Here is a 10,885-nt window from a genome sequence, read left to right as displayed (position 1 = left end):
AGTTTTTCCGCCGAAACCGGCAAATCGAGTTTTCCCGCCGAAAACTACAAAATCGTGTTTTCCCGCCGAAACAGCAAAAACGAGTTTTCCGCCGAAACCGACAAATCAGGTTTTCCCGCCAAAACTGCAAAATCGAGTTTTTCCGCTGAAACCGCAAAATCGAGTTTTTCCGCCAAAACTAAAACCGCAATATCGAGTTTTCCCTACAAAACCGGCAAATCGAGTTTTCCCGCCAAAACCGTGAAATTGAGTTTTACGGGTTTTCCAAAAAAACTTAATTTAATTTTACGTTTTCACGGGAAAATTCGATTTTGAGGTTTTGGCGAAAAACTCGATTTTGATTTTTTGGCGGGAAAACTCGATTTCGAAGTTTTGACGAAAAACTCGATTTTGCGTTTTTGGAAGGAAAACTCGATTTTGTTGTTTTAGTTGAAAACTCGATTTTGCGGTTTCGACGGAAAATTTCGTTGTTCAGTTTTTGGCGAGAAAACTCTACTTTAAGTTTTTTTTGATGAAAAACATTATTAAATATTGTATAATAGTTGTGTGAATCAAAATAAAAGGGTTAGAATTTAAACCCTGGTCCTATTAGGGCCAACCCTATTTAAACCCTGTTTAAAAAATGAGGGTTAGGGTTACAAATGGGTTTGCAGGGTTAGGGCTAACCCTGTCACGTTGAGCCCATATTAACATCCCTAATCCACTGTAACTGCTTTCTGATTCAGAACTCAGCTGTGATTTTATTGCCTTCGGAGAACCTGAACCGGTTTTAGCTCTCGAAAGTCAGAAATTTGAGATTCTCTGAAGCATAAAGCGAATTATAATCAAGAAGCTGGTTGCACCCCGTTCCAAGCACGAGGGTCATCAGCGAGTTCGTTGATCCTATTGTTGCGGCTTTCTTGAACGTATGCTACACCAGCCCAAAGTCCCCGTATAAGTAGAATGCTCGTAAATACAATAGTCCCAAGTGTGCAAGCTACCTGCATTCAACCATGCGAAATTACATTATAAAAAAAAAGAAGCCAATCCAACATAAAAAAAAAAGAAGCTATCAACGTTTTGATTTATGTCAAGTAATATAACACTGGTGAATATGCACGTTAGCTCATGTGTTCAACAACAGAGAGGCATCATCAGGCATGCCTTGCACGGTACATTGTAAGACAACTAAACAAATCCACTCCTTGCTAACTTCCAACAAGACTAAAGCATCAAAAGGTTCATAATTTTAACGGAGTTTAGAGTATAATTACCTCGAGAAAGGCCTTCAAGATCCACAAAAACGCAAGTATAAGTACGCCATTCACTGAGAAACCCACCTACATTGAAACAAAACAGCACAAAGGTTGTCCCTTTGATTCAATACTCGAAAAAAGAATCATCAATTTCCATTCGAAAGGTCGAGACTTTACCAGCTTCGTGGAGATGGAAACAGGCAAGATTGATCGGACGGCTCTCCTTGCTCTCTTTGAAACCTTTCTGAAGACATTCTCCACAAACCTAAGTAAAAGATCCAAGCTTCTATCTTCTTCTTCCTCCTCCTCGTGATCGTCTTCGTCTTCCTCGTCGTCGAACCCGTACTCCGGTCTGATCCTCCGGTTCCAGCCTGTCCGCGCACCGTCTGCGAACTCATCCCTCCCCTGTTTCAAAACCCAGAAACAGTTTCAGACCGTGTATGCATATACAAAGTAGACGAAGACAAGGATCGAATCTAACGTTGATGAAATCGCGGGGTCGCCGGGAAGCGAAAAGGGAAGAAGGAAGATCGGGGGTTCTGGTTGTGGAGGAGAAGATTAGGGATTTGGGAGTGAGGAGGAAGAGGGAGAGTGGAGATCGAGTTTTGGTTGAGAGGAGAGCGAGAGATGAAGGCGATGAGATTGGTGCGGAAGATGGCATCGTTCGTTAGGCTACGCATCAGACCAGACCGCTCAGCTTTTGTTTCTCTGTTTTGTAAGAATAATTGAACTCCACGGTCTATTATTGAATTATTATTGATTATTATGCAAATAATAATATATATTGCTTGAAAAAATTATTTTGCTTATAATATATAAATATATATATCTCTTTAGACGTACCGTATGACGTAACTAGTTTGATCCAAATACAAACCCGAAGAAAACCTTCCAAGGAATACACTCTGAAATTGGTAAGGGATAAGCTTTGCACCGAATGAGCAAGAAAGCACAAACGATCAAGAGACGTGGATCGAAAGGTCACACAGAAATTGCGGATGGCTTCTGATGATTTACCCTATAACAATCGCCCTTGGATATGACACACCAAGTTAGATTGACTTAGATTGAAGGATATTACACAACAGCAATCATAAAAGTTTTGACCAATGGATATGACACACCATGATCGAAAACATGTTTGAGAATCACTCTCAAGGTTTCCAAAAATATAAACTCAACTCTTATTCATTTCGATTGCTATTACAACTTATTTATAATGAAGCTAAACTTGCTCACAAAACTAGATTTTATTACATGTGAAATGATAAAATTAGTGCATGAAGGAGAGAGAAGGTTCTTGAAACAAGCATTTCTTTGCTTGCAAGAGAGAAGCTTTCCATGCAATTTAATTTTTGATTTTCGTCACTTTTCTTAGAAAGCAAAGAAACCACTTGATTTTGATTCTTCTTAGGCTTGTAACTTCATGAAAATAGGCCGGACATATTAGCTAACATCATGGGTCAATTTCTGAATGTTTTTCATGCCCATAACTTCATATATGAGCCCAAGATCACATCACGACCCAACTTCCCAATCAGACTTTGGTAAAATTTTAAAATCAGATTGTATCGATTCAATTAGGTTACCCATTGGGTAAGTTTCAAATTTTTGAATAGTAAACCGATCTAAATCGGATTGTGTGGATTTTAGTTCATACTTAATACATTACGGAGATACGAGTTTTGATCTTTTGGATTGGAGAGAAATAGGTTTTAATACTTCTAATATGTGGAATTAGGTCGAGGATGAAAGATTGCGTGGAATTGTTACTATATGATATTTGTGGTGTGGAAATATGTTGACGTCATTTACCCATTTTTTACTCTATTATATAGTGAAAAATAGAGTACCATTAGAATATTTTTATTTTGAACTCTATTTTAAAGTAGAAAATATAGTGAAATTGGAGATGCCCTCAAAATAAAAAAACATGTACTGGTGATAGGTTAGGGTTCGATACTAGTACTACCATGTGCAAACACTATGTTCATACCATTTAGTTTCTGGTAGGTGTTTTGTCAATGATGAAGTTGCGAAGAACATCATGTCAAAGAGGTTATTCGCCTTTCAGATTATTATTATTATTATAAAATGGAAGGACTGTTATTTTCAATATTGGATAATGGATACTATTAACTCATATAGAGAACATAAGACGTCATATAAAATTTTATTGAAAAATTATAGTTCCATTATAGATATGCAAATGCTGAAAGTAAACATTTAAATAGCAACATCCCAAGTTTGAAAACGTAGCCGAATAAAAACAGATCAACGAGTACTATATTTTCCACACAGTTTATACTCGTTGGAACATGATAAAACAAAGGTTACACAAATGAGATCATTAGAAAACGTACTTAACCAGTCCAGGAACATGTATATCCACAAAATAGTCGTCCCAATTGATAACTGTTGGATCAAAACAGAACATCTCGGTTTCGGCTTCTGTCTTCAACACAATTCCTTGCAGCTTTTCCGTGTTTGTATCATCAAATCTGCACAACATTTGTTTTTAGATCTCAAACCACATTAGATTAGAGAACAAATAACATAGTGAGAAACTGATAATTAAGTTACTTACACTCCATTGAAAAAGAGGTAGGGCTGGTAAAGTTCAACGAGCCGGAATGCAAAGTTTATCTTCCTATGAAAATCCTTCAAACTTTTGTCCAAAAGCTTGCATAATACAATGTTTAATAATGCAAGTCCCTGTAGTAAACCAAAAAGAAACATATATGCGTGATTAGGAGCCCAGTTTTCGCTTATTCAAAATCTAAAAAATTTAGTACCTTTAATGGGATCAAGTAATGTATGGCCATGTATCTGTGGAAACTAGCCATAGAACTCAGAATCTCGATATTCTTTACACGAACCACCTTACCTTCTTTGTTAGTCCATGGTTTGGTAGTAAAACAATGGTATGCTATCTCAGGAAGTTTCTCATTCTTCAAGGGATTTCTTAGCGAGGAACCCACATGATAAATAGTTTCTTTCTGTTTTCCAGCTTGAACAGCCATCGACACTAACATCGAATTTACTACCATATCTGCTGGCATCTGATTCATAAATTTATAAAAACATTAAATGATGATAAGTAATGCTATTTTTTTAAACTCTTTTTAATTTTTCATCCTAAGCTAAAAATTAATGTGAAGAGAAGATGTAGAACGCTAGTTAAAAAGAATAAAGCATATGTACGTGTGAGAAATCCTTGAGCACATTTGATTCATTTTTATGGATTATTGAGATATATAGTGGTATTGTACTGTGTTGATTATAATTTATATGTATGTGCTATCCGAGGAAATGTTAATGCACAATGTAGAACAAGTTGAATGTGAACGAAAGTATGTACCACATCGGAAACAGCATTAAGATCACCAAGGAAGCATGTGAGTCTGCCCTTACCATATCCGACACCTAGAGTATCAATGGTCCTGTACATTAAAGAGTGGTACAATCATAAGTAGCCTAATATCACAATCATTTAATTATTTACAAAAGCTTTAATATACTTGTCCTATTTATTATGAATATAAATCTAAATGTTTTAAGATATATTTGAAAAACTATTTAACTTCCCATATACTATTATTTTCTAGCTAGTACACCAAAATACTATGAATAAAAATATTGGTCGACATGCTTGGTAATAATTTTTTGGCTGTAAGCTTTTAGTAGCGGTTGTAATCTAAGAAACAGAAAAAACAAAAACAAAAACCATGTTTTATAGGATTTAGAAAAAACTCTTGATTAGTAAACAAAATAACTACGAAAATGATTTTGAGTGTTTTTAAAAGGCTTTGATGACTTTTAAATTAATAAAATCTGACTGGATAATATTTGACTTTTAGGACTTCCTAGAATTTTCTTAAAGCCTTTTCAGCTTTTAAAGTTGATTTACTAATTGCAACTGTAATTTGATTAAGAACATGTACAAAAAAAATACAAAACAACGTGTATATATAAATATATATTTTTAATATGTTGTATGAAACCCTGTGTTCGAACCTGATGCCTTCGGTCCAGCCAGGGAATGGTTCTTTGATAGTGCTAGTAATAATTGACGGACGAATCAACACAAGTGGTAAATTCCCCCTTTTTGCCCCTACAATCATCTCTCCCATTGCTTTTGTGAAAACGTAAGTGTTTGGCCATCCATACGTTCTTGCCCTATCATATTATTTAGACTATAGTCATTAATCATTTCAAAGATTAACACCAATTGGCATTTTATTGCAACACATATTTGGGAATAGAACCTGGTGAGCCCCATATCTTTCATGGTTTGAGTGATGGTTTCAGGAGAGGCTTCGGTGACACGGAGCTGGTCAAGTTTCTCCTCGACCAATTTCTTCTCATGGTTGATGTCTAGGCCGGTGGTTCCATTCAACGTCTCACCCATACGGTATGGTGTTTCCATTATCAAACCAGATTTTTCCCCGCAAACGTAAGCTATATTATAAATGTTGTTACTTGGTGGTTTTAATTATCCAGTAAAAAAGGCACCATGTTCTCAATCAGTTTAAAAAATAATAATTTATCCAATAAAACCAGATTACTTGTAAACAGTGATCAATGTCAATAAATTGGCAATATGCACAAAAAAAGTCAATAAATTGGCAATATATATGAGAGTTGTTAGTGTTCCAAATATATATATATATATATATATATATGAGAGTTGTTAATTAGTTATATGTTTTATGTTGGTAGATCTTCTATTAAAGAAGGAAAGAGTAAGAAACCATAATATATCTACTGTTGGGTTAGTACGAGTGGCGGAACCATAAATATTTTTGACTGGAATCATAATATATAAATTTAATATGTATATATTATTATTACAGAAATATATTTTTTTTTACAAAATTAAAAGGACATATAAAAATTTGTACATAAATTAGTGGGGTCAAATACTATATTTTAACTAAATATTACAATAATTTTCAAAAAAATACACCAAAATTTTTTTTTTCTCCAATTTTAGTGGGGTCACCTGACCCCACCCTCCCCTCTCTACCTCCGCCCCTGGTTCGTACTGGGTAGTTATTATTAGTTTTTTGGTACGTACTTGGTAGTTATTTGTTACATGTCAATATCGTGATAATCTAAGCTATGTTAAATTATTGTTCTGTTTCCATATAATGTTCCATCCCATTTAATCTTCCACGTGACCACTTTTATTTCTTGCTATAAACTCAAAATGTCTTAATCGTTTCATACTCTTCTAAAGCACCCGCTTTTGAAGAATTGGTAGTAGAATATAAAAGATTGTAAGCGTATATAATTAGGGTCCTTTTCCTTAAGATACGGATCAGGAAAATGGTAGTAGAATATAAAAGATTGTAAACTATTGAGAAACCTTACATTACGTACAGACCACCATTATGGTTGCTATTCGAACCTTTTATGTTCACTTGAAAGATTAGTTGACATGGAAAAACCCTTGTACGTAAAATATACTATCATTTGCTACCTAATAAACACATTTTATTTCACAGTCACTGACACCAGAGTTTTGTTTTTGTATATACCTGTTGATACTTGAACAAAAATATTAATCTTTGCACATCTCTTGGCGAAATTCAAGACATTGAGGACGCCCAGTGTGTTGATACCAAGTGCTATATCGTATCTGCGGTTGATATAACATTCCTTTAGTACTCTAAATATATCAATTATAATTACTGACTTGTCTGAACACATGCCATAGTCTATATATACATTTTACTGTTGCAACTTGTTTTCATTGGTCTATACACGTTTTAAAAAAAAACCATCGGTCTATATATAGTTGATGTCGCGCTAATATGTTGTTGGTTTTAAATGGACTGATAACATATTTAGTTTACAAGAAATCAAAATCTATTGCTGAGGGGTTGTATTACCGATCAAAAACCAGTCTTTATATTTTGTTTGGTACTGTATATGGTGGTTGAATGACTCAGTAGTTAGATATAGTTAGCCGACCAAACAAAAAAAGATATCAAAATCAGTACCTTTCATCAAATTTAGTAGTTGCAGCTAAATTAACAATGGCATCAACTTGGTGGATCATCTCATGTTCCAAGTCAGTGTCTTGAAGACCCAGATCCTCAAGGGAAATGTCCCCACTGACAACAGTAACTTTCTCAGATGTAAGTTGATTTAGATTTGGACCATACTTCTCCTTCAGTACCCTGTACAAGTCCTTCCCTAAAATCTGCAATGATTTTCAACACCTCAAAAGCTATATCAGCATAAATGGATGGCGGTCTATACGCGCTTTTAAGAAAAATATTATACAAAATTTTATATGAGTATAATATATGTGTACTAATAGGTAGTTAAAATAATTTATTTATATAAAGAGTACCTTGTTAATAATTATATTGTGTTAGCTTTATTAATCTTAGATGAATTTCTGTATTTAAATAATATATATATATACATACATATATACTAGTTCATTTGTTATTCAAACTTAAACTATAGAATCTATATAATAGATTAAATGCTATTTATGAAAACATTCAGTTGAAAATTGCGTATAACTATTTAAAAATAACTATTAAATTTTGTTAAGTTAATGATTATCTATGGGTGGTAACGGCTGTAGGTTTAAAGAAATTTTTGTAGAATTTTTTTTTGTACATTTTTGCTATGGCAGTAAATTTTATTGTTGTAGAATTTGAGTGTAGAATTTTGACTAATTTAAATACAAAATAATAAATTTAATTGTAGATTAATATAGTATACATATATTAGCAAAGATTTTAAAAGATACAATTAAAATTTATATTATAGTAATTCATATTATTTTATTGAAGTTTTCGAAAAATTTCAAATCATAAGTTATAATAATATTTTAAGAAATATATTAGTAATACACATGGGTTTTATTTTTTATAAAGTAATTATATAAGTTTATATATGTAGTTGCATTGTTTATAAAATTAAATACTTTTTGAATGTAACTTAATTAAATGAATATGTATTTAATTATTTATTGTGGAAAGCTCAAAAAATTATGCTTAACGATGAAAAGTAGTTCATAGGTTTTAGATATTTATTTATCGTGGAAAGCTCGAAAAAAATAAGCTCTAGATGTTTGGTTGTAGAAAGCACTTGTACAATAAGTTAATTTAAAAGCTGTGGATTTTAAAATTTTAGTAAAGTTTGATTGATGTTAATTTGGTGTTGTATAAATAAATGGGGGCAGTGAACATCATCAACACCTACTACCAATTACACCATATATTTTATTTTATTGACAAATGGGTTAGGGTTTTGTTTTTTTACTATATATGGGTTACGGTTAGGGTTTAGTTTTGTTAGAGAAATTATAAAAAAAAATTATGTATGTAGTTAATAAAAAGTTTAAAAACCAATAAGATCCTTTTTTTCGTTTGGGGGGGTACAAACTTACCTAATTGTTAAGATCTTTTGTAATTGTAAAACTTGATTGAGTGGCTAAATAGTTTTTTTTTTAATAAACAACAACTAAACCTATAGCAACTCAGTCATTTCAAACCTAGTATGAAGGGACAAACCTCGTCTTTAAACCTCTGGGTAGCAGATTTTTCAGTTGATGCTCTTAGAAGAAGATAGAGTTTCTTCACGTTAGGTGCCACCCTTAATATCTTCTCCACGAAAACTGCATTTGAATTTAAATAACCTTATTTTAGATTAACAAATTTAAGAGCTAGTTTGAAGATAGTCTAGCTAGAAAAGTACTTGTCTGTTACTGAATATAAGACGCATCTTGTACTGAATACGGAGATATACGCAGTCTTGTTTGGACATCATCCCACAAATTACTTACTGATTACTGATTAAATATTTACGATATCTTAAATGGTGATCGGTAAAAGCCTACGAGTATTTACAATGCGTGAACTTCATTGTCTAAGTCACGCATGCATGCTGCAGTCTATATTTGAAAACTTATAATATGTTATAAGGTTCGTGTCTAACATCATATGATAATGTCCGAGTATTAATTATCTACCAACTTTTTTTTATCCAAAAAAAAAGATATTATCTACAACTTTTTCTGTTTTGCTAATCTTGGGTGGCCAAATCTTAGCAAACCAACACAACCAAGCAGCTATTTGCTAAGAGAAAAGGATTTATACATATGTATATGTATATGAATGTAAAGAGAGACAGAGAAAAGGGAGAGAGAGAGTACTATTTGCTAAGAACCCAGCAGCTCCAATGACCAATATGGATTTGTTGTCAAGGTACTGAAGAACACTCACGATCTCCGTTTCTGTCGACATAATTTATGTTTGTATGTACGTATGAGCGAGAGAAAGAATTCAACCGAGTACAACAACAAGATCACATGAGAGTCCGATTTATAATTTCAAGCTATACAAAGTGTAATCAATGTGATCACCTACATTTTTTGTTTTCTCCCAACTACTTAGTATTAGCTGTCAACAGTCCTCTTGCAAATAACTATTGTTTCCAACTCTTTACTCTTACATATATGCTGGGATCAATTTGACGTACGTAGACGGGTATTGGAGTGGTATGTGGTGAAGAGTCCAGCCTAGAGATACATATAGACTGTAGAAGAATGAAGAGGCTGCACGACAGTCATCAGAAGCACTACAAGTCCAAACCAAAGAAGGCTTCATTGTATATTCATAGAACCTTAACATATTTCTCGGATATGTTATTTTCAGTATAATTAACGACTTTATTTGGATATAATAAAGTCTTCGGGAAGAAAGCCTCGTATCCAATTAAAGTTGTTATATTCAATTATCCAAAAACCAACGGAACTAGATATCCAAAACATTAATTTTGTTCCGAACATATAAATATTTTCAACTCATACTTTAAGTTGGAAGACAATATATGAGTTTTTAAACTCCCTACAACCAAAGAGATAAAATCATACTCATATATTATATTAAGTGCTGTTTTAAACCAAAGATTTTAACTGATGTTTTACATTTTTTTTCCTTTTTTAATAATGCTTTGTGATAGTGGTTTTGTATTTTTCCCTGGCCAAGTTTCTATTAATTCCCCCACTAAATGATTCTCTTAATATATAATCTTAGCTAATGTAGCTTTTTAAGGTATGAGTCGGGAAAACGGCTTATTCATACCCGCACTATGAAGCCAGGGAAAATATATACTCAAACAATATTAACGTGTCAAAACATTACTAAACTAAATAAAAATTTGAATTGCATACCTAAACTCATAATAAATAGTTAAAACATGTCTATAGCCGGTTATATGATGATTTGGACTATTTTTTTAAAAAAAATATTGTAGTTTAGTCCCTATAATTCTATTTTTTGTTAATATGCCTTAAATAACTTAAATAATCAAAATTATCGTATTTGTAATTTTAATTTGAAAAGTACAATTTTATTTTTTTTTACCAGATTTTAATTAAATTTAAATAATAAATTTAATTATTTATCAGAAATTTAGATAGTCATCATATACAATATATTAATTAATTTAGTTATCAAAGTATGTTATCTACCTTATTAAAACATGAGAATTAATTATAAATAATCTTACTCATATGTAATATTTACAAGAAATACCACTCAATTTATATTTATATAAAATTTTCTTTACAAATATAGTCATTCAAATTTTAATCAACATAACTAAAAATACTCTTTAGA

General features: G+C 32.4%; 2 protein-coding genes across 3 annotated transcripts in view; both read right to left on the bottom strand.

Annotated features, from left to right (window-relative positions):
* The window catches only part of LOC106304786, a 5,223-nt gene extending 3,233 nt beyond the window's left edge, over positions 1-1,990 (bottom strand). Inside the window, exons 1-4 of one of the 2 annotated variants that reach the window (XR_001262832.1) lie at positions 1,717-1,990; positions 1,413-1,640; positions 1,254-1,319; positions 709-980 (exon numbers count right to left, since the gene is read on the bottom strand). Coding sequence is in view for 1 of the 2 variants with exons in the window: in XM_013741184.1 (XP_013596638.1) it covers positions 825-980; positions 1,254-1,319; positions 1,413-1,640; positions 1,717-1,896 (630 nt within the window). In the remaining variant the exon portion in view is untranslated. Of the gene's footprint in view, positions 1-699; positions 981-1,253; positions 1,320-1,412; positions 1,641-1,716 lie in introns of those variants that run through there. The other variant, XM_013741184.1, reaches the window with a different exon arrangement.
* Positions 1,991-3,384: 1,394 nt separating this feature from the next.
* LOC106304774 (fatty acyl-CoA reductase 3) lies at positions 3,385-9,645 on the bottom strand. The gene is made up of 10 exons (XM_013741169.1): positions 9,418-9,645; positions 8,777-8,880; positions 7,244-7,446; positions 6,779-6,879; positions 5,504-5,696; positions 5,253-5,414; positions 4,597-4,678; positions 4,031-4,297; positions 3,823-3,950; positions 3,385-3,736 (listed from the first exon to the last, which is right to left on the bottom strand). The coding sequence occupies exons 1-10, from the start codon at positions 9,506-9,508 to the stop codon at positions 3,586-3,588; spliced, it is 1,482 nt and encodes a 493-aa protein (XP_013596623.1). The 5' UTR covers positions 9,509-9,645; the 3' UTR covers positions 3,385-3,585.
* Between the last annotated feature and the right edge of the window lie 1,240 nt (positions 9,646-10,885).

Source organism: Brassica oleracea, chromosome C1, assembly GCF_000695525.1.
Source record: "Brassica oleracea var. oleracea cultivar TO1000 chromosome C1, BOL, whole genome shotgun sequence".
NCBI lineage: Eukaryota > Viridiplantae > Streptophyta > Magnoliopsida > Brassicales > Brassicaceae > Brassica > Brassica oleracea.
Note: the sequence above shows the minus strand (reverse complement) of the source record. Positions and strands in the feature narration are given on the sequence as shown.

Coding starts and splice junctions, on each gene's coding strand:
- LOC106304774 (XM_013741169.1), bottom strand. CDS start 9,508: ATGTCGACAGAAACGGAGATCGTGAGTGTTCTTCAGTACCTTGACAAC. Junction 8,881..9,417: donor TGCTGGGTTCTTAGCAAATA/GTACTCTCTCTC, acceptor ATTCAAATGCAG/TTTTCGTGGAGAAGATATTA. Junction 6,880..7,243: donor ACTACTAAATTTGATGAAAG/GTACTGATTTTG, acceptor TATCAACCGCAG/ATACGATATAGCACTTGGTA.